Source organism: Acomys russatus, chromosome 32 (assembly GCF_903995435.1).
Source record: "Acomys russatus chromosome 32, mAcoRus1.1, whole genome shotgun sequence".
Taxonomy (NCBI): domain Eukaryota; kingdom Metazoa; phylum Chordata; class Mammalia; order Rodentia; family Muridae; genus Acomys; species Acomys russatus.
This window is the reverse complement of record NC_067168.1, coordinates 19,745,721-19,770,336: the sequence shown is the minus strand read 5'-3', so window position 1 is coordinate 19,770,336 and position 24,616 is coordinate 19,745,721. Positions and strand designations below refer to the sequence as shown.

The window sequence follows — 24,616 nt, the reverse complement described above, 5'->3', positions numbered from 1 at the left end:
ACACAGGTACATACATAGTCAACACAAACATACCGGAACAACACATGCCTTGTTAAACTAAGAAAAAACACTTGCCAACTTTTCTGATATTCCTAAGGCCATGACTGCTTATATAAATTGAGAAATAAAAATAACAATATTTGAAGCAGAAAATCTTATAAATATGTTTCTGAGTAAAAACACATTTGTGCATTTCAAAAAAATATTTTTATAAGCATTTCTATAGCTTTCTATAAGTATTAATGTAGAAATAACATTTCTAAAACATTAATGTATCACCAAGTTTTCACAGAGATTAAATAGACTATTTCCATAGTTTAAGGCACCTGCTTTGTAAGAGTGTCATCACTAATATTATAGGATACATTTTAAAAATATTCACTGATTTTATAACATGAATATATGCTTATCAAATGTGTAAAACACATTTTGTTCAGATTAATATTAAATAAACTCAATTTTTTAGTAAAAAAATTTCAAATGTGAGTCAAGACATATTCTTAAAAAAACAAAGCTTATTCTTAATTCTGCCTCTATTAAAATCTTCTTAAGCTGGTCTATGAGTCAAGCCTAGTCTAACATTTCAAAACTGTGTCTCAAATGTTAGTCTCCAAAAAAATATAGAACCAAAAAAATTGGCTAGTATTTACAAATGAAAGATAAAAAGGGGGCATCCAAATACAGTGACACACGGACTGAAAAGCAAGCCATCTGATCAGAATGTTCAAGCGAGCTGCAGCTCTGCATCTTACCGTTTCTCTAGCGTTGCGGCAAAGAGCCATATCAGGGTCCAATTTATCACGGACAAAGTAGTTCCTTTCATTCATCTCTGAACGGAGTGTCTTTCCTTGAATTAAATACACATTAGCCATGTAGGGGACATTCCAAATTCCTCTGAAAGTAAAAAAAATATATATATGTATATATTCCAGAAATACCACACATACAAAAAAATGTGTTTCATGTCTATATTTTAAATAGATGCTTTGTACATGTTCAGGATTTATATATATAAAGTAATCTGTAGGTAAAACATATGCTGATGTTTGACAAATGTGAAATATTATATATATTAATGATGTTTAGAAGAAGTTGTTATCTACAGAGAGACTTAATTTAGGTTGTATTTATCTGTGGGCCTTTCGTGACACCGTTGTCAGTTAGGTCAGAATATCTTCTGTCTAACAGCAATCATCTGATAGCTAAAGCAATGACACAGAACAAAAGGTGTGCTGGCACTAGCTGGCCCAGCTCCCTAGAGCAGACATCAGTGCAAAGACTGCATTGAAGAATTAAGTAGGCCATAAGAGAAGCATTTATACCATAGAACTTTGTAAGCACTACAATTGAGGGTATTCATCCAACTGCAGCCAAAACAAAACATTTAAATCATATTCTCCTGAATTTCCTTAAATCTGGGTGGATGAGGAAGACATGAGGAAAAACAGCTGGAAGTGTAAGTGATGGCAGACATTTCTCTTTCTTCACCGTTCCCAACCCCATTCTGCCAGGGCTCTTTCTATAAGAGACTTCCCAGCCTAAAGGCCTGTGTCTGTCATGTTTAGAAAACAGAAAGGGAAAAATCTTGACCAAAGAAGTGTAAAGACATCATTTCATCTTACTTTGATGGGGAAAATCTAATGAATAAAAAGGCCCTTAGCCTTATATGACTTTTTACGTAAATTCAAGCATTAGTCATGATGGAATGCACGGTGCTTCTAAGGGCACACGTGCAGGTGCCCTCCAACAAGTCACTCACTAACCAAGGTCCCTATCAGCCTCTTGACTTTCTCCTGTGGAGAAACCAGGCAGGAAACCAACTGTGTACAAAGAAATAGCAATGACTTCCTACAGTCAACACGGATGCACCATCCTGCATTTGGCAGCCTCCACATCCATCTAATCCATGGACAGCATCAAATATGTGGCTTACGTAAGTCATTTTAGAGTCATTTAAGTAACTGAAATAAAAGAGTTGTCGTAATACTAGTTTCTTACCTACCATGCTATCAGCTAGCAAAAACTTTATCATAGCTGCATCATTCAGATGTAAAGCTTCTAGGCTCATCCTTACCCCGTCCACTACTTCCTAAAGGAAAATACAAGGTATTTAATCTATGGGCACTTCCTTTTTGATGTCACAGTATATTCCAGTTTTTCACTGAGTTTGATAATTAAGACAAAGCAGTTAGGACTTGAGCACATCTGGAAAAAAGAATGACATCTTGCCCAGTATTTCCTTAACAAAACTCTTGATATTTGATTAATTTTTAACTTAGAAAATATCAGCTATCATCTAGGAAGTACATATCAGTTGAACACTTGAATTTGTAGCATGTGTATTTTTGAAACATCTAAAGGATGGTAATCGGATGTCAGTAAAGTTTCCTACCTTTTTATGTATACAATTACACACAGAGATGACAAAACAAACAAAAAGCTACCACTGTCAATAACAAAGTCAACTCATGCAACTGGGAATGTTGGGATGTTTTTGTATTCTGTGAATTATGTCTGTATTTATTCATTCTAAAGACAAGACAACTTTTTATTGGAGCTACTAAATGAATTAGCTAAACTGTCTTTCCCAACTTTTAGGGAAGATCTCTACTCTTCTCTACCAATAGGTGGGTACCCACGGCAACCAAGAATTAACACACAACAATGAAGTTGTCCTGTTAATGATGTAGAAATGCTTTCTAACTTAAAATTTATACATACTGTTTTTATATAAATGTTCCAGTATCCTTTGGTCTCCATGTTTTCAAATTTACAGTAAGGACAATGAAAAGATGAGCAAAAAGACGATTTTTCAAGTAATATTAGTAAGACAGGGTCTTTATGGTATCGTATGTGATATGACTAAGTCAGACAACTCACACTCTAGTCCCCTGAACGATGTCCACGTAATCTTCAGAGCGAGCGTAGTATCCGTCAGGACTCAGTGCTCCCCAGAAATTGGACCACAACTTTCCATGACGTGTCACAAGAGGAGCAATGATCTTCCTAAGAAAGGGAAACACACTATTATTAATTTTTAAAGGATCAGAGTTGTATATTTTTCTTTTCTTTCTTCTTTTTCTTTTTTCTTTTTCTTTCTTTCTTTCTTTCTTTTTGTTTTGTTTTGTTTTGTTTTTTGGTTTTTCGAGACAGGATTTCTCTGTGTAGCCTTGGCTGTCCTGGACTCACTTTGTAGGCCAGGCTGGCCTTGAACTTACAAGGATCCGCCTCTGCCTCCTGAGTGCTGGGATTAAAGGTGTGCGCCATCATGCCCGGCCTATTTTTCAAGACATAACATAGTGACGTTTATTTAACTTATTATAACAAACAAAATTTGTGTGTGTGTGTGTGTGTGTGTGTGTGTGTGTGTGTGTGTGTGTGTGTGCGACACACAAAAATATTAATCACGGCATCTTTTCTTTCAATGGATAGACTGAAAACTTTCCATCATGTCAATTAAAAAGAGCAACAAAAAGGAAGATTTATTAAAAATGCTAACAAAGTATTGAAATAAATGTTTACCAGTACACTAGTTACATCTAAGGGAGTCAAACTGAACTACTTCACTGCATTTAAAGCGAGTTCATGCTTAGCTGGCCAGCTGAACTCTCTACTGTAATACGGTAGCCAATGAATATTTGTTGAGTGAAAAACAACACAGGCAGATGGGCTGAGATGGTGTTGAGGCAATGTTCCTAAAACAAGTCCTAATCACTTTACCATCTGTCTCGGTGTTTTATGACTTTTAAACTGGGTTGTAGTTGTAAGCTGGCCTCGGAGCAATGCATACGTCAGCCTTTGCTTCAGAAAACAAGACAGAGATCCTTGCCTGGAACAGAAAGTCCCCTAAGAAACGAGAGTTTAAATTTAACCACTAAGGCGAGAGCTCTGAGAGATGGAACAATGAGCGGCATCGGTGCATCTTTCTCCTTAAAACCAGGGGATCCAACCCCCTCATACAGACATCCATTCAGGAAAAGACAGCAGTTCACATAAAATAAAAATAAGTAAATCATTAGAAATTACTTTTTAAATAGACAAAAAAAAAAAAAAAAAATACCACTCGTAATTTATCATCTCGTTGCTCCTGAAGAATTATACTTAGAGCCATAGAAACCACTGCTTGTCTACTGTGTGCCTCAGTGTTTTTTAAGGATGGAAAGTGTGAGGACACAATCTGGGCGTGATGACTTCTCTTACAACAAAGAAGTAAAATTTGTAGCTAGCCAACAAGTAGTGGCAGAAACAAGAGGAACAGAGAGCTGAGAGCTGCTCCAAAGCTGCATCTCCTATTCCTCAACCTCCAACCTGCACTCAAGTCCTCGGTGTCTCACACATGTTATGTACATGTTTCTAACGGAAACATCAGACTCAAACACAGAAATCACAGTAACGTAAACTTTTGTCACTCAGGAATCCATGGAAGGAGGAACCGTTTGTTTTACAAGTCAGTAAAGAGGTAAGGACTTAAAAAAAAAAAAAAGGCAATTGAGTTCCTTTTGAATTAATTTTATTTTCAAGACCATTTACACCTGTGAGTAATAATGGTGGAATGTATGTTTAATATCTGGTATGAACTGTCTGGTATGATGGCCGTAACTAATCATTAAGGAACTACCCAAATTATCCTAAAATCAACTCATCTGTGCCGCGGAGTTTTAACTCTCAACCCAGCAAAACTTAGCATCACCAAGGAAGAATCTTAATGAAAAAAATTCTAGGTCAGGTTGGCTAATGGGCATGTCATCGGGTGGAGTGTGTTAATTGTTAGCTGATGTAGGATGACCCAGCCTGTTGTGGGCAGCACCTAGGCAGGGGATCCTGGGTAGTCACAGAAGAGGAAAGCTAGCTGAGAGCAGCAAGCAAGGATCCATACTCTCTCTGCACTTGCCTGTTGATGTAATTTAAATTCCAACCTTGACTTCCCCACAACAATGGACTACGGCCTGTACCTCTAGTCAAAGAAGTCTTCTTCCCTGAGTTATTTTGAGTTGGAGGGGCGTTTTCAGGTTATTTTTTACAACAGCAGAAATGAAACTAGAACAGTACTTAAATATTACTGAAACTCTGTATGTATTATAACACACTGCATCCAAGTCAAAGTGTGGAGAAATCAACAAAGCAAATTTTAAAACTTACTGAATTCTGTAGATTTCTTTTATGAATGAGAGAACTTTATTACCTCTCATATCTGCTTATTTAAGCCAACTGATCAAGACCTTAGTATTTTGAGAAACTATAAAATTTAAACTGTTCACTTAGGGTAGCTCTCTATGGATGAACACAATAGATATTCACACGCAGATTACATCTAATGAGTCAGGTTTGAGGCAAAGACTAAAATTTCCAAACTGACTGACTATCTAATGGCCTTTGTTTATACACAGGATGGGTTAACACTGTATAACAGCTTCTGGCGTATTTCCCTAACATTGTGATATCATGCTAACGTCTCATCTCCCATGCCTTCTCTTTGCTGTGGGAAACAATTGTTAGAGCACACAAACGGTACGAATGTGAGCTACAAGGAGCAGTGGCTAGCAACAGATTCAGTCCTAGCTGTAGTCTAACAAGCTGGATGAAGGCCTTTGTATCCATTATGTCTTTATTCCATTTCCATTCGAGCCAGTGAGAACAGGGGTTCAGTGACATTCTGTGGCTGGCTGTGGAACAGTCAGAATATCTGAAATGTCTAATCTTAGAAATACAATTCTATGAAACAACTGATGCATTCTACAAAACCCCGTATTTAAATATTTGCACAGGGAGCTCCCCTTTTCTAAGAAGGGCAGGGGAAAGGGGAAAAGAGGGTGGGAGAGTGGGACTGTGTAGAGAGCAAGAAGGGGATAGTGATTGGAATGTAAAATAAATAAATAAATAAATTTAATAAAAATAAATAAAATAAATAGCAATGGATGACAAAAATAAGAAAATTTGCTAGTATCAAACACATTAATAATATGTTAAACTTAGCTTTAAATAAAATATGACCAAGTATCATTGAAGACCCACTTTTAGTGCACTTTTGTCTCTAAAACTATTTAATACTGGCAGTGACAGATATAGTTGACTGTGACTTACCTCAAGTCATTACACAGTTAGGTAGTGTGCCCACACAGATGTGGGAAGTTATCATATTACTAATGAACTCATGTTAAATCTTAGTACCTGTTTTGTTCAATCAAAATTTTTAAAGTTCTCGGGTTTGTCAAAACAACATCTGCATCCACGCTAAAGTAGTAATCACACTTGTCATCCTGACGGCAGAAATCCCTGATGTTGAGAAGGAGAATAAAATAAGCATTAGACAAAATTTCCTACTTGGAAGTATTAGCATAAAGCAAACATAAGTAGGAATGCTCTGATGTATTTTTCAATCCAAACTGCCTTGATACTGAAAAATCCCTGATTCATCAACATAGGTATATATCCATAGGTACATAGGTATATCCATAGGTAGACGTCACTATAACTTTAGGCCACGTGAGCTATATATTTTAAGTCACTAAATATTTCAGGTCATAAAAGCACTGAGGAGGCGTGGGGAAGGCTCAGTGCATAACAGTGCTTGCTATGCAAGCATAAAGTCCTATTGCCCTGAATCCACGTAAAAAAGCTGGGCGTGGTTCAACATGCAGGCCACAGGCTGGTAACCCCAGCACTGCAGGGACACAGCAGAAGGATGGCTGGGAGTGGCTGGCCTCTAGCCAAGCTCCCGGGAAGTAAGAGATGCTGTCTCAAAGGAATAAGGTGGGTATTGACAGGCAAGGCGTGTCCTGCTCTGGGTCTGCACATGTGATAGGTGCACACATTTAAATACATACATACTAAACATCTGGGAATTTGTGAAACTTGTAAATGCTTTAAGGGAGAAATAATTTATTTATATTCTAAATTACTTTTTATATGCAAACACATAGACACACAAGATGAAATACTGTATCTACAATAATTCAGATTTTTAAAGGGGATTCGATGGGGGTTTTCCCCCCTGTTTTTGGTTAGTATGTGTGTGTGGAGGATGATGATGGAGATGAATTAATCCCATCCTTACACATGCTAAGACCACTGCACTACAAACCTAAACACTGACAAAATCATTTGAAAGAAATTGTGGAGATGAAGTTAAAAGCTCCCTGAGTATTGATATTTTATACTTGGTTGACTAGCATGATTTTTAAGACAGTTTCGTTTGGCCTGATCACTGGAGATGCTGACTGGAGTCTATTTCCAGGAGAGCACGCAGCGTTTTCAGCAGGGACGCCAATGACTGAACCACTGCTGATCCCACGATGACTTGTGAACTCTCCACAGGTTATGGCTTCTGCCTGCCTGCTTCATCTTCCCGCACAGACAGCTGGCCTCACTGGCCACCTTCTGCTCTTAGGTACATTTTTTTTCACAGTAGCTGCCAAGCAAGACAGCTGATGGGAGGACTTATAGCAGTCAGAGGGAGGAAGTCTTGAATGAGGAGTCAGGGAGCTGTCCAGTGATTGAGGTCCAGACATTCCTGACTAGTCTAAAAGCCCTTCCCAAGCAGAACCACTAGCTGTGAGCTGGGCAGCAGTACGAGATGCTCTCAGAATGCTGTCTGGATTATCAACTTGGCATTCACAGAAGACATGCCTGCTCTCTGAGCGGAGTTTGACACGGACTCTGTTGGAAGTATTAAAGACCCCAAACGGCCATCTCTGAGTATATGGTATTAGCAACGCCACACAGGAACACACATACTCCTCACAGGAGCTTTACTGCATGGCCTTTTGATGGTAAATTTAAATGTAAGGCATTTGCTATTGTGGTCATGATATTCATAGTTGTTTTCTTTCAATCTTAAGCTGAAGTTTAATTCATAAAGAGGTTAAATATTTTGACCAGGTTTAAAGAAAAATAAGAAACGTTTACAGCTACTCCTGTGTAACTACACCCATGCGGAAAAGACTCCTGCATGTCCCTGACACACATGGGAACAGGAACCTTGCAACTTTAATAGAATAATTTGGGGGAATTTTTTTCTCAATGACAACCCAGTACAAAATATTTGAACATACATTCCCATGTTTCTGGCTTCCGCTTGACTTAGTTTTTCTTCTGGTCCTACTATTTTTATAGTACTGATCTCATGCTTAGCTTTGTCCACAAATGCTTTGATGTCCTTTTCGTGATAAACTTCCTGAAACATATTTTAAGTAGAAAAAAAAAATTAGAGAGAACACAAACAATCCAAATCACTCATAAAGACAGTGCTTCGCATTGAAAGTGTGGACTATATGATTGCCAGTCACTCAGTTATAGAAACTGTACTTAGTTATCACTTAAAAAATGATACAAAGAACATGAAATTGATTTATATCAAAATCCAAAAAGAGAAGCTGCTTCAAAGTTATTTCACTATTTGCTAATTGTTTAAGTCCTACAATAACCCTTAAATCATGGTCATTAAAAATAAGATTCAACTAGAAGGGGGTAAAAATCTTCTTGCCTAAGAAAATTAGACGTTTGCCATTAAAAAAAAAAAAAACAGGAAAAGGCTCTATTAAACGTAATAGATATTAATCTGTTAGGAACATAAACAGTTTCATTGTGCAAAATAAAATGTAACAGACTGCACAGAAGCCACAGACTGTAGTTAATGACCACACACAAAATTGTTATTAGCTAAAAAAAAATAGTAAAGAATGCAACAAATTCAATACTGATGGACAGGCAGCTGGTGGTATAAAGCCACTGCATCATTTGCCATATTGACGTTCAAGTGGATTCTCGTTTTAGCTCCAGACTGCGAGGAGCTTCTTATGTAGCACATCTCACCATGCCTTCTCAAAAGTCGTGTCAGGTCAGTTCTCACAAAAGGCTGCATGACACAGCCTTAATCCAAATGAAAAAGCTGCTGTTAGGAATTTAAGGCCACTTAAAATCAGGTAAAATGGAAACCAAAAAAACCCAGTACCATAAAAGTAAAAGAGGTTGTGTTAAGTATCTACTTTGGATAGCAAATGTCTGTTATTTACTCTTTGAACTTACTGAAAATGGGTTTCTGGAATTTTAAAATGGTACCCAGAAAAATAAATGATTATGAGACATCCAAAAAATATAACAATTTTAAAAACCTATGACCACAAAAGCAGAAAATAACATGCTTCATAGCTATCAACTTTTCTACACAGAGTAGGAACTAACATTCGAGCAAAGAAAACACAAATTAGCAGGAAGGACTATGCTTAGATTATGTCTGGGAGGCTCTGGATGTCTTGGAGGAAAAAACAGTATCGGACTCTTCTGGTGAAGAGCATGCCACCTCGAGACGGACAGAAGGTTATCACTAAAAATCATCAATGGCCATCAAAGCCCCAAAGTCACCCAATGCAAAGAAACACAGGCTCTCCCACACATCCTTTGTTGACAAGCAGAGGCTAAATCTTCAGCCATTTTGATCTACAGAAATGCTCAATTTCATCTGGCTCAGCCTAGTATTCAATTCAATCTTTACATAAGATGGAAGTAAAACCTTCCACTTGGTTTTTAAGTGCAAGAGGAGTCATCTCAAAAGAATTCTCACCTGCACCGCTCATGACTGAAATACTTACTTTATTATGAATGAAGAGTTGAAGCGCTTCTTTGGGATAATCCAGTGTTAACAATAAATCCAGGAAGCGAGGTAGAAAAGGGGTTGGTTGTTCAATGAAAACACCTATTGTTACCTTTGGATGGACCTGTTTTTTTTTTATAGCAAATACAAAAGCAAATTGGGATCAGTATGACTTTAACTCCTATTCCTATTTCCACTAAACTTGCATCAACCACTGATAGTCCTCCACACAGGAAGTCAGTATCTATGATGCCTATCAACGTGATTTTACCGAATCACATCTTTTGCCTGTAACTTGCATTTATAACTTAAAGTAAGTTATGATCAGCCTACTTTAGTGATCCATTTCCTTCAGGGCTGCTCTCAAAGACATGTCTTCATAGCTAAGTGCTGTTTTGAAAAATTCTATAAAAAACACTAGAGTTCAAGGCCAGGGGCGGTCCTTACTGCAGAGAGCCTACGTATAGCTGGGGCTGGAGATAGACAGAGAGGAAGCGGGTGGAAGGAGAAGGATAATCTCATTAAGAAGCTTTTTTTGATTTTACTTTCCTTTGTCATATTATTTCATATTTTACCTTAATGCAAACATTTTTATACATTTTCTTAAATCAACTTTAAGCATGTTTAGGTGTAGCTTCTTTCTTTTATTCTTTATATGAAAGTATCTAGATTATACATTGACCATGGCAGTCTTTGTGTTGGGTGGAGTTTTACAAAAGAATATGGAAGCCCCTGGCTTGAAAAAGTTACAATTAAGGAGGGGTCAAGATGACATACAAATGTATGAGACTGGAATCAGAAGTCCTCATGGAGCCCAGACATGTTGAACAAGCTCACCACCACTGAGGTGGACCCTCAGACCCAGAAATACAGATGTGTTTTAACCACACATACGCTTTGTGTTGAACTGGCTATTTCTCCCCATCTCTTCACACACATATCCCTCCATTACCTGAACATCTGTTTGCCAAAAAGTAAGTGAGGCTGGGCATTGTGTGTTATCAGTTCACTCGCCCAAACAGTGAATACCAGATGTCTAAATAAATGCAAAACACTGGCAACAGCACTCCTACCCACCAGGAGTTTTCAGTTCAGTGGAGGAAAAGTGTCAAGAGTAGATCACATTCTTCTCTTACGTAGATCATTCAATGCCCTAAGCCCTCAGACGTTACTCACCTTCCCCCATTTATATACACACACAAATGAAACTTGGAGGGGAAATTTAGAGCCATTACGTATTTCTGTTTTAATCTTTTTTAAAGAATACTGGTAACAGCAGCTAAACATTTATTAAACACTAAATGTATGTAAAATGTAGCATGTATATGGCCAGTAAAATGAATCAGGTCATAAAGTTGTTTGCCACCACGCCTGTCCATATGGCCCACAGGACTCATAGTAAAAGCAGAGAACAAACGCTTCCAAGCTGACTCTGACCACCACAGTGTGGTAGAATGTGCACATTAGCATGCACACAAACACATGCACAAGCATAACATAAAGAAATGAAAATGTAACAGAAATTTAATTGTGCCCAATAGGAGACTGCTATGGCCCATATCTAAACATATGCTGTATCTGGGATTCAACTCGTATAAATATTTAATTTCTATGTCCCCATTGCATGATGGCTACATTTTGAAACTACAGACTTTTATTATATTTAGAAGTAAGTTGTTTTCCCTTTCTAGCACATTTTTAGTAAGTTAAGTCAAACAGAGTTAAGAATGAATTTATTTATAAGCAAAAACCCCATTGTTTATATGTTAAATAAAAAACTCAATACTAATATTTTATCTTTGAACCATAAAGTTTATATTAGAAGGAAAAATCCAAAGAGAAGGAATTGATTCTCCTTCCAGAGGACAACTGCAAAAACGATCAAGACAAACATTTAAACATCTCTGTGGGGCAGACTCATTCAGAAGAGCTCTGGCTCACTTTCCAGATAGGAAACATTTAGTTTGTTGCTTAAAAGTCTGGCCAAAAAAAAAAAAAAAAAAAAAAAAAAAGCACACACACCTTGCTTTCAAGTGACATAGAGGTCTATTCAGAAGTTACTAAATACAGACAATTTACTTTTTATCCTCCCTTCACACAGCAATGAGAAATCAAACATTCATTTTGTGTGCTGTGCCTGGGGACCTTGCCATTCCCCAAGTGCTGTGGTCACACATGTCCCCAGTGACTTTATTTTTACCTGCACTGCTTTACCTTCCATGGCATGCTGTAGGTGCTCAATTCCCTCATGGCCAATAAATTCAGCTTTCAGTTGTCAGTGGTTTCAAAACAATTCAAAAGGACAAGTCTATAGATTTTCTCAGTGTCCGTACTTATACCTTATAAATCCATTATCTAATATACAATGGATACTATAAAACAATTTGCCCCTTTTCTGAGTCACTGCATTTTATGACAATGTAGATTTTTAATACAAATTCATACAAATAAATTCCACTTACATCTACAGTAGACAAGTCAATTGTGTCAAAGTCACAAAGAGCACAGCCATTTTCCTGTGTCCACGAATTTGGGACATAGTTTCCAAAATAATTCAGGAGGATCTAGGAAATGCAGGAAAAACAAATGAACAGAAGTAGTCCATACTCACAAAGGCGTTCTCACTAGATACTCACAGATACTTGCTCACTATATAGCTTCACGGAAGTCTGTCTGTACCGGTACACTCCGCTAATCACAGTAACACACATTAGTCAACGCTTTCTTCACACAATGAATCATTAAGTGCCACAAACTATGTCTAGAAAGGTCCAAGCAGTTATAAAAGATACAGGTTGTATTATTTGATATAATTTGATGTGAGGAACGGTACTAGAAGTGACCAGTGTAACAGAAGTCAAAACAAGCAATCTACTAAAGGAGCAAATAAGACAATTTTAGACAAACCACCATGAATCATGTGTAATGAGATATAAGGATTAAATGTCCAGCAGAGACACCTGCAGTTCGTGGGGCAGGGATAATGTGATCTCTTACCAACACATCACACAAAACAAATACTGAGGAAACTTCATCACGAAATGGCATTAAGTTATTTCTGGAGTGTTGGAGGTTGGGCCGATATATTTTGTGCTAGTTACTGTTTGCTATCTATGTACCCGACAATTGCTATGTAACCATGCCTAAAGAACTTATTCTTGTTTGACCAATAAAAAGCCATCACACCTGGGCAGGACAAATGGGACAGGTGTGGCTAAGGTTCCCAGGCTATGGGACACAGAGAGAGTCTTGGGAAGAAGGAGAAAAGCAGGAAGAAGGGGCTGGAACCATGGGTTAGGCAGGAAGAAGCACATGCCTGGCTTGGATAGAGATTTGGCCCAGATAAAGAGCATTAGCAAGTATTTGGGATTATGGATGAGAGGTAGCTCGATAGAAATTATTAAAAGCAGATGGTCTGGGATTGGAGCAAGGAATGGGATACCTATCCCAATATGGAATGTAGTTTAGGAGATTAATATCTGCCCTGCCCCAGGTTAACCAAGGCTACTTTAAAATGTAGCAGGTGTCTGTGTCTTAGTCGGTTGCTAGAGGGTTAGAAAATCCTGCCATAATAATAATTATAGGCCTGATAATAAACATTATTTGTCTCTACTGCTAAATTAACCACAACATATTGGTACCCCAAATTGGGCGCCAATATGATGAATTAATGTTTATTCGTCCTACATTAATTAATACAGTAAATTATTAAGGCAGAAGTTTTCTTTAACCAGCTAGTTCCCCAATGACAGACACAGAGAGACTGATGGAGTAGAAGCTACCCTGGGAGCCACCAGATTGGCAAATTAATGGTTTTTATATGGGTTTTAAAGCTACCAGGATTAGAGTAGCTCAGATTCTCCTCAGCGTAATGCTTGCAGCTTAAAAAAAAAAAAAAATAGTCTCTATGTGTCTGTCATTGGAGAACTACTGCCTTAATAATTTACTGCATTAATTAATGTAAGAAGAATAAACATTAATTCAACACTGGAGACATCTCTGTCAGCCAGGCTTTGGGGTGCTGCTCAGAGCATTGATGTGGCAAGGGATTAAAATATCCAATCCACAAACCAAGAAGAAGCTAAAGTGCAGACTGTTTACCCATATGACAGGGTACCTCCTCTCTGACTTATGGCCGCTCTCTTCTAAGTATCTGTTGGGACCCACTTCATTTTCAAAAACTGCAATTTTATGTCTTGAAGGGTGACCAGTAAGGGAAGAAAGATGGCTCACGAAGAAGCATGCACATGAATATTCCCTTTGAGCCCTAAGAATATCTTGAAACTCTCTAAAACTGGAACATTGCAGAAGACATGCTTTAGATATACAAGCAAGCATTACGTGCTTTGCAATCTTTGTACCACACAGTGTCTGTCATAGCCTAACATTACCACTGTGAGAATGCACCTTGAATCCACACTACGCTTATATAACCATTTTTTAACATGTCAAAAGTAAGGTAGTTTTAAAAAGTCAAATGTATTTACAGATATAAGTTAAAACACATAGGGAAGTGCCCATGAGATATTTTTTTTTTCCAGGCATTTCTCTCGAGCCCTTCCACAGTTCAATCCGAGGATCTCCACTGCATGGAAATTTTCAATCAGAAGCTGCTGACACCAGTAATGTTTGCATTAGGACAGGAAAGCCTTTGTGCTGCCACAATGCTCTAGATGTGGCTACACTCAACCTCTACAAACCTAAGACAAGGACAAGCACTACAAGGGTATTTGCATTGGATGGTGAGCTCGCTCAGAAGTCAGGAACCATATGGTCATGACATTCATCATTACATTTCAAGAGCCAGTGTGGCTGGGCATGGGAGAGCACACCTTTAATCCAGCACTCCGTAGGCACTTTGAGTTCACAGCCAGCCTGGTCTACAAGGTACATTCCAGACTAGCCAAGGACTACACAGTAACACCCTCTGATAGGGGACAATGGTGGCATTTAAAATGCATAACAAAAACAGACACAGAAAGCACTTCTGACTCTCAAATAACAAAAGTGAGTATTAAAATAAGACATGTTTTATAAAAACAGGCACCTTAGTACATATTACTTTTAAAGGACATGAAAACTACAAAGCATGAAATACATAATTAGACACATTAAAAATCCTCACAATATATAAGGAATGACAACTTTTCCCACTTAGAAATAACACAAAATTTTAATATTTATGCCATGAGTTAGTCGACTAGATTCCCTGTATGACTATGGAAATAGTCAGTAGTTCCAATGGGCAAAACACAAACAGCTATAACTTTCAGCTTTCAGAATTAAAATTGGATTTTGTAACTTTCCACCTTCTGCCCTTTGTTCCCTGAGTGAGTATAATATTGAGAAACAATCCTATTGATGGGAAGTGGCCTTGTTATTTGTCATCCCATGGCAGAGACTATCCATCCTCCCTCCCAATTCCCACACACCAGGGCATCTGTTTTCCTCATAACAACTGTAGGCGTTTCTTTTGGCCACTGTGGAAGTTGTGGAAAGTTGCTTACAGGGTGAGGCTGCCTTGGGCTCATGAGCACTGCGTACTAGTACCTTCCTGAGGTCTCTTCAAAGTACTTCCTAATGTGATGTCATTTGCGTTTGCAGAGGACCTAACCCACCCCCATCTAGCTATCATTCAACAAAGGGTAAGCACTATGAATTTGAGGCATTCGTTAAAGTCATTTTATTCTAAATCAAAAAAGTTGAAGAAATTACTTCTTTTCATGTGCAAAACAGGTGATTCTAAGGTCTCTGAACTATCAGGGGAATAAAGTTTGCTCCCTTTATTTGTCCTCTCGTCTTTTCTGTTCCTAAAACAGTAAACACTAAAGTGAAGTATCTACTTATATATTAAAAGATCATACTCTTGCTAAGGAAAATCCTGGTTATTTTAAACCAGATCCTACCACTGCATAAAAGACAATGTAAATAAACTGTTCACACTAAATTTTTGACATAATTTTCTAAAAAGATGATGACCCTCCTACGTTACTCCAAAGTCCACCTCTGAGAAACAGACAATGAGCTAAAGGGCAGGGTACTCACTTTGGTGGGCCCCTTCCCATTAATTGCCACTGGCAGTGTTTCATAAAATGTATTCTTCACTCTGCTTTTACCATTTTCGAATTTTAAAACAACTTCATCTGCGTTAAAAAAAAAAAAGTTTTTGTTAACTTCAAATATATATTGGTCTATGCATTTCTAACACAAACTGTAACATTTTTCAATGCATAGAAACTATCCTCTCCAAATCTATAGTTAGCAAAATTTGAAGGACAGTGTGGACAGATAGAGGTTAATCCCAGCCAAATGCCTTTACACTAAGCTGGGTTGTCAAGTGGTACAAAGTTGCCTGACCTGGTCCCTATCAGTGTGATGCCAGCTGAACTATCACAACTTACCATCTGGTAGTGAACCCGGACTGGTCCTGAAGGGATTATTCTAGAAACAACAGGTAATGTGTGTATAGGGAAGATGCGCGACCTGCCATAACCATGACTTTCACAGCTGACTGGCCATGTATTTGATAGGATGTACAACTCTCAACTGACCTGCTGTGGTGGTCCAAAAAGGTGGAGAGGAACATGTGAGCCATTGTATTTTTATTACAGGTTTCTTCTCTCAGAGTTCTAAATACTACATGCCTTCTGTCCACAGAATCTATTCACTGCGTGGGTAGCTCCAGGGACTATGTGAACTCTAGCACATCTTATGTTTAGGCTAATGATGCATTCACAGGTAAAAATATGTTGACTTTCAGTACACAAATTAACGCAATGATATATCATACTAGGGTGTACGTATCTCTAGAAAAATAATGCAATCAAGGATGCTCACAAGTATGTACATGGGCATTCTCTGTGAAGAAGTGCTCACATATGCAGGTTTGCACATGTTCTGTGTGTGTACTCAAAAGTCTGCAAGTGTCTGCGCAAGTTTTGCTTGAGTAACCACAACCACGCAGTTGTGTGCACACACCGTGTACATTTACTCACAAATGTGCAGGTGTATCTGCTTGTTCAGTGAACAAGTACTGACAAATACACAGGTGTATACAGACGCTGTGTGTGTAATTATGTGCAGGTGTGTGCACATGCACTCTCCATATATGCACTAACAAGGATGTAATCATGCTTGTTTGTGTACTCATAAATGTTCGCATGTGCCCATATACTCTGTGAGAATGTATTCACATATATACTGGTGTGTTTGAATGCTTTTTGTGAGTTTACTCACATATGCAGGTGTGTGCATACTTTCTGCATATACTGATAAATGTGCAGATATTATGTGCACACTCTGTGAGTGTGTACTCACATGTGGATTTGTGTGTATATACTCATAAGTGTATGTAGGTGCATGCACACATTCTGCAGGAGTGCTGGTGTGCACAGGTGCCCTGTGGGAGGGTACTACTAAGTTTGCAGGTATGCACACATTGTGCATACTCACACAGGTACAGGTGTACAGATGCACTCTCACTCTTCCTCAATCCATTCTTAGATATTACCAATTTACTTTCAATTAAACCTAAAGGACCTCGAACCCTCCCAGGTAACTCACGACCCAAAAACTTAAACAGAACAATGTGTCATAAAGATGTAATTAGCTCACAACTACCCATCAAGTCTAAGTGATTCAAGGCCAGCACTTATCTTTTTCACTCACTTACTAGACTATATGGAAACATCGAGTTTAATTCAGTATTTGATAGTTTTGAACATTTTAAAGATTGGCACCTTAGACATAGCCCCAAATGGTCTAGCATAGGAGAGAATGCCTAAATAAATAAATAAATAAATAAATAAATAAATAAATAAGCAAGCAAGCAAGCAATGACATCTATCAGAAAGTAGCATGGGCATCTGTACCTGTAGCTCCATTCAAGGCCTGGAAAATTTTGCATTTGTGATCCAATGTGATGTTAAAAGCTTCCTAAAAATAGGAAAATGGGTAACATTGAAAATTCCAAAAGAAACAGGCAACGGCACAGTCATATTGATATATGTATCTTTGGGGGAATTTATAGCTTAAAATAATTGTTCAATACATCAATGAGAATCTGCAGATGTCTAAGACAGACTCCATTGTCCTGTAGCTGCACACTTGTACTGAAGGTGCGGGCACTGTGGAACACTCCCCCAGACCTTGCTTCCCTGGTGACAGTACGCAGAATGAGCAATTCAAGAAACACTGCAATTATATTTATACTGCACACAAGATGCACAAAACATTACTTTTGTTATTTAACTACATTTTTTCAAATTATACCTACTTTTTCTCTGAATTAAAGCTTAAATGAATTTTACAAGCCTCTATAGAGACCATGGCAGACTCAGTTGTAACTGTACCTAGATTTTCAGTATTTGTATTTGAAGAAGCATAAATTTTGTCTGTGTTATTGATAGAACACTGTGTCTTAAAGATAGACATCTGCTCCATCTTAACATCATTGTCTAGTATTGCCGTTGGTCTACAGGCTCAAAACCTTTCCTGTCTTAGCTTCATTCTGATATTTAGAGGCCAGACAGTGAGGACACAGCAGGGGAGCAAGCACACTAGTAGAGACTGGCCCTGAATTTTCTAGTTTGATGTGTGTTTCCACATAATATGGTGGCAAATAACAGGTCTTTTACTCTGTGTAGCCTTGGCTGTCCTGGACTAATTTTGTAGATCGGGCTGGCCTCAGACTCACAGAGATCCACCTGCCTCTGCCTCCCCAAGTGCTGGGATTACAGGAGTTTGCCACCACACCTGGCTCAAATAACAAGTCTTACACCAACTTTTTTCCTCTCTAATGAACCCAAGTTGGGCAGTTTGGACTTAGCTATTGAGAGATAGAGAGTTCTCATATCCAACCTAAGGAGGGAGACCAAGGTCACCACCAAATTGACTTGTAGTGTTTCAACTGTGATGTTAACAAAACTAATTTACAACTCAGCTTCCTAAAACCCTCTGTTTCTGACCACTTCGTTGAGGAAAATATAAAAGTCAAAGCAACCGAATCAATGAGAAATTGCAAGCCGTTCCTCACCCTCTTGACTGGATCAATGTAAACTTTAGTGTAGAAGAGCTGATCGTCATCATTGTCCTGCAGATTCCACAGCTGGACTAAACGGTTGATGTATGGCGCATAGCCAATAAAGCCTGCAACACACAGAGACACACAGCAGAGCTCAGGAGCCCGAGACCAAAATGCACGTCCACGTTTAGTTCTGCTCAACAGCTGACAGCACATCTCTGTGTAGGCTACAATGGAGCAATTACACACCAATGACAGCACAAAGCAAGATACTGATGGTAGAACTAACTTTCGAAGGTTGCCAAGGGAGGCTAAGGAAGGACCGGAGTAAGATAACCCTCGACCTTGTGAATTGCTCTTCTTGGGACCCACTGAAAAGGGAACCGCTGCTTCTGAATGAAAGAAATATCTCCTGCTGTGCCAAGATTCCAGAGTAGGCAAGGAATGTGGGTTGTCACCAAGTACAAAAATCAGGAAGAAATTTTCTATCTAGGGAATTTGGGGAATTTCTTCCATTACTTGAACCACTGTTACTGTGCCTGCTAGACTGTTTTTCTGGCTAGGTTTTATATGTCATTGTCTGGAAAAAGGAAGTCTAAAATTGCAGTGTTTCCCCTTGGCCTTCAAGCCTACGCAATGAATCTGCCAATGGCCCGTGTCTATAAAGGCAAAAGGAGCATCTTCTTCGTTTCCCTCTGAGTTTCAGACCTGCAGCCAGCTGTTCTACTTCACTATGGATAATCTCACCACACGCAGACCATACTTTTTTTTTAAAATTTTTTATTATTAATTTATTCTTGTTACATCTCAATGGTTATCCCATTCCTTGTGTCCTCCCATTCTTCCCTCCCTCCCCTTTTCCCCTTATTCCCCTCCCCTATGACTGTTCCTGAGGGGGATTACCTCCCCCTGTATATGCTCATAGGGTATCAAGTCTCTTCTCAGTAACCTGCTGTCTTTCCTCTGAGTGCCACCAGGTCTCCCCCTCCAGGGGACATGGTCAAATGTGAGGCACCAGAGTGCATGAGAAAGTCATATCCCACTCTCCACTCAAGTGTGGAGACTGTTCTGACCATTGGCTAGATCTGGATAGGGGTTTAAAGTTTACCGCCTGTATTGTCCTTGGCTGGTGCCTTAGTTTGAGCGGGACCCCTGGGCCCAAATCTGCCTATCATAATGTTCTACTTGTAAGTTTCTAGGACCCTCTGGATCCTTCTACTTTGCCATTCTCCCACTTACCAGGAAACTGGGACAGAGGGGAGGACATCCTATTGGGACTCTAGATGAGAGAAGCATGGGAGAATGGCAAAGACCACACTTAAAAAAAAAAAAAAAAAAAAAACCGGGCTATTTTATGTTTCTGAGTGTTTTGCCTGCTGGATGGTATGTGTGCCATGTGTGTGCATGTGCTCACAGAAGCCGGAAGATAGTCTTAGACCCCCTTGAACTGGAGTTTGAGATCTGTGAGCTATCTGATGCGATGTGGGTGCTGTGAAGCGGAGAAGCACTGAGCATTCCACCACAGAGCATCTCTCCAGCATGGCAGTGTGTTTTTAATTCTTATGAATAGTCTTCTACATTACTGTCTTATTTAAAAAAAAAAAAAAACAAAAAACAACTCTTTCCTTACTCTTCTTCTAAGGCCAAATATCCCTAAATAAGTGAAATACAATTACATTCATATGCATCCGGAATCTATCTTTTTTCTATTAGTGTGTTTAAGACTAAATGATACATTTTTACTAAGTCATGATGCATGTTCTTTAAAATATCTCTCACAGACTGCCTCTGAAGCCACTCTGACTGCACACACCTACCCTCCCTGCCCTCTCTCTAACAATCCTTAGTGTACATAAAAGCGTCTCCCTCTCTCTAACAATCCTGTGTGCATATAAAAGCGTCTCCCTCTCTCTAACAATCCTGAATGTACATAAAAGCGTCTCCCTGCTCTATCTCCAAGTACTTCCCTGTAAAAGATGACTGAGAACAGAGCTTACTTGCTAATATCTGTCATTTGCACAGCACCATGAGTCCCTCTGCTACTTCCCCCAGTGGCTTTTTACTGTCGAGATGCATGTGTACCACAGGATGTCATGTACATGCCATTTCCAAAATAAAAGAATTAATTGACTACAAAATACATCCTAATCCAAAGCTATATGTCTCACATGGAACGCATGACCTCCATCCGATGTGGTTATGCCTTCTGTCTATGTGTTTACACTAATCTGAGCTCAAGGGTAACATGCCCATAGTCATAACACGTCAAAGGTCAAATTTTCTTTTATCTTTACAGGAATGTGGGTGACCACTGTGATTTAATCTGTGGTGATTCACACAGAGAATGCAACACTTCTGTCCACTCAGAAATTATTTAAAATTTTGGCTTCAAAAGTCAAAATAAGTAATTTAGCACAATATATTAACAAACAAAAAAAAAAAAAAACAGACCACATTAACAAGCGACTATTTTTAACTGGGTGACTATAGACTACACATGAATTTCTTCAAAGTAAACTGACTAAACTTAATATCCAAGACCCAAAACCTCCCAATGAACCGTAATGAGAAGACTTGAATTCTCACTTGCAATGTGGAAGATTGAACATCTTCCCTGTGTAGATACACCGGTAGAAAACATAGGACACAGGAGAGGTTTTATCAGCTCTAATGTGTGCGTGAGCTTTCAGAATATTTCCTAGCAAGATCATGGCTGTGGTTGCAACACTTCCTGTCTGTAGCAGCATCGTTCATACCTCCGGAGTTCAGGTAGCGTTTCCCAATGTGAACCACAGGGTACTTGTCTGCCAGCCGCTTGTCTGGCCACAGCAGCCCGTCAGCTGCAAAGACGATTTTGTGATTTGTCTTTTGGAACTTCTTTAGAACTTCCTGAGGCCCACCAGCAAATAAAACATCAAAACTGTTTAGAGAAGAGACAAGCAAGTCTTAAAATGCATGTTTCAGAGTTTAAGCACGAAAACAAAGAAAAGAAATCACAGAAAGAGAGAGAGAGAGAGAGAGAGAGAGAGAGAAACATCAGAGAACTTCCTCCCAACTTGCATCATATGAACTACATTTGATTCTGGTTTTACTTCTACATTGACAAATGAAATACAAATATGAGATATTTTTTATTAAAAGAGATAATAATGTATCTCCAAAATAAAAATTATAAGTTAGTGTGCAAATGTTACAATTAATATAAATTAATGACATAGGCATAAACAAACACTTATAAAAGTTTCCATCGTAACATTCAAATATTTCAGTGACATGTGCGTCAATTCATTATTATCTCTGATAATCTGGTTTTCACCAATATGTCTCACACTGCTTTCAGTATACTTAATAGTTGATATATTGTATAATATGGAATCTATATTTTATTTGCTTTTCAAGGCAGGGTTTCTCTGTGTAGCCCTGGCTGTCCTGGACTCACTTTGTAGACCAGGCTAGCCTTGAACTCACAGAGATCCACCTGCTTCTGCCTCCCTGAGTGTTAGGATTACAGGCGTGCACCACTGTGCCTGGCGGTTATTTGAACTCTTAATCAGACAAGTTCATCTTTTTAATGCTCAGTAAATGTGAAAACAATGTAAAAGTTAACAATATAATTTAAGGTCTAGTTTTATTAACTTCCCTCCCTCTCCCCCTCCGTACTTTATTTTCCAGCTCTAACACACAGGATCACAACATAACAGAAAATTAACGTGAAAACATCTATCAGGAATGGAACCTCTCTGCAGAAATCCCTAACACATTACAACCTCAAATCTGCCTGGATTGGTTTTCACGTCAGTGTACCTGAAAGCCAATGCCTGCGGGACGCTAAGCTGATGCTTACATGAGGTGCCAAGTGCCAAGGGTAAGCTCATGCTCTGGAGTTCTGCAGAGGGCTTCCCAGCAGCTAACACTGTGGAAGTGCTGTGGTGATGAGGCTACTCCACCTGGGCTCTCTAGCTGGCTCTACTGAGGGACTGGATATGCATATGTAAGATTTAGCAACTTATAGTCCACCGTATGAAACTTTTTAGCAAAACTACCGTCAGTTGATATTCTCCATTCAGCTCTGGGCAGAGATGATATCTGCCCCTCTTACACATTCTGACGCCTTTTTAGAAGATCTATTTGTCTATTTATTATGTTTGTGAGGTTTTCATCTTTGGAACTCTAGTGAAGGACAAAGCTAAAACTGCATTTCAGACTATTACTAAAGTCAATAATTTATATTTGAAAAGGTATGATGTCTAATTTGATAATTTAGCATTTTATAAGCATTACTTTAAAATGCAATTCTTTTAAGGTAGGTAAGAAAGAAATTGTTTGCACAAAATTCAAGTAAAAATATTACTTTGACTTAAAATGTTAAATATTTCCTTTTTTGAGAAAGGGTCTCGTGTAGCCCAGGCAGGCCAGAAACATGCTGTGATGTCCAGGCTGGCCCTGCACTTCCTACCTTCACTTCCCGAGGGCCGGCATTACAGAGAGGCGCTACCACACACAGCTAAAAAGGTAAGGCCAGTGGAAATTTTCCTATTTCATTCTAGCAGGTGTCATTTCTGTTTGAGTTTCTCAGGGAGGAAAATATTTTTGTGTCTATTTAAAACTTCCCAAAGGGAAAAAAGGTTTTCTACTTAAAATTATTTGAACCACAAAAATGTAAATATATATATATATTTTTTAAAAAGCCAAACACACAGAGATCATAAAAATAACTCTCATGGGAATTCAGTCTATTTAAATCAAAGAATAAAATAAAACTTTCCACATTTAAGCATGGTAAATAGTCCCAAGTCCTGCAAAACCCATAAGTTTGAACCCAGACCTGTCACAGTTCTATCTCTAACAGGTCATTGAGACTTTTATGAGTGTTTATCCTTCTGTGTTATTTTTGTGGTACCTTCAACTACAATTACCCAGACTGGATGAAAATTCGTCATTCATCCTGGGCTCACCCATTTTCATGACAGCTGCCATCCAAGTCATTTTGCAGTGTCTTACACCTACTATTCAGTGTCTCTCCCAGAAGGCAATGGCCTGTACTGACTTACATACCCTACAGGCTACACGGCACCTCCCGGGTGATCTGCCACCCCTGCCCCTCACATACTCCTGGGTCAGGAGTCTGTGACTCTCCTGAAGGTACCACACCCCAACGTCAATTCGTAGTTTCTAGCTTTGGCCTAAAATAAGAGTCACCAAATATTGACCCTGGCCTGCAGATGAGAGGTTGGACTCTGACGGCCACATAGTCTGCCAGGCTAGTACAAAAAGCAGTCACAAACAAGACATAAGCAAATGTAGGTCCCTGAGTTATAGAACAATGCTTGGTCACACAAGAGCCATTTATGGATACTTGCCCTGTGGGATAAAATCTAAGTGGCTCATACTAATAACCTCCATTAACTATCCTGTTAAGAAGCTTAATGCAACTCTTTTTCCTGTGGGACCGAGTGTGTCTTCATAATGGATGGATTTAGCATGGATTTTCCAACGGGCCCAGGCCGTTTGCCTTCAAAGCCCATTTCCAGTGTCAATTCCTCTAAACACCAACATGGCAGGAAAGTATCATTTCCTTCCACTCCCTCTCACTAGCCTTTCCTTCTCCCTCCCCACCCAAGTATCCATTCTATTTTATGCACGTAATCAAAAAGCCTTTCTTATTCCAGAAGGCAGCTTCTCCTTCACAAGCCAAGCTCTTGTCTTTAGCATCTGTAGGCCCGTAGCTGAGGATTTTGAAGATAATTCAGAAACGTCTGTTGAACAAATGAACCAACCAACCAACGAATGAATTATACCATATCTAAACAAGAGGGAAAAGCTATTGGGTAGCTAAGGAAAAAAGCCACAGAAGTATCCCCTAGCCTTTTTATTCTTCCCTATCTAATACTTTTCTAATCATTACATGCATAGAATTAAACAAAATTATAGTCATCTAAACCATAAAGTATAGGCTGAAATAAAGTCTAACAAAACTGGAGCAGTTCCTGCCACACCTGAAAACT

General features: G+C 38.8%; 1 protein-coding gene across 2 annotated transcripts in view; it reads right to left on the bottom strand.

Annotated features, from left to right (window-relative positions):
• Plod2 (procollagen-lysine,2-oxoglutarate 5-dioxygenase 2) overlaps positions 1-24,616 on the bottom strand; it is a 67,908-nt gene that overhangs the window by 5,934 nt on the left and 37,358 nt on the right. For both annotated transcript variants that reach the window (XM_051140008.1, XM_051140009.1), the window contains exons 4-13: positions 21,368-21,531; positions 18,624-18,736; positions 17,461-17,524; positions 15,635-15,732; positions 12,052-12,153; positions 9,588-9,713; positions 8,052-8,173; positions 6,169-6,273; positions 2,881-3,006; positions 753-894 (exon numbers count right to left, since the gene is read on the bottom strand). In XM_051140008.1, the coding sequence (XP_050995965.1) occupies positions 753-894; positions 2,881-3,006; positions 6,169-6,273; positions 8,052-8,173; positions 9,588-9,713; positions 12,052-12,153; positions 15,635-15,732; positions 17,461-17,524; positions 18,624-18,736; positions 21,368-21,531 (1,162 nt within the window). The remainder of the gene's footprint in view (positions 1-752; positions 895-2,880; positions 3,007-6,168; positions 6,274-8,051; positions 8,174-9,587; positions 9,714-12,051; positions 12,154-15,634; positions 15,733-17,460; positions 17,525-18,623; positions 18,737-21,367; positions 21,532-24,616) is intronic.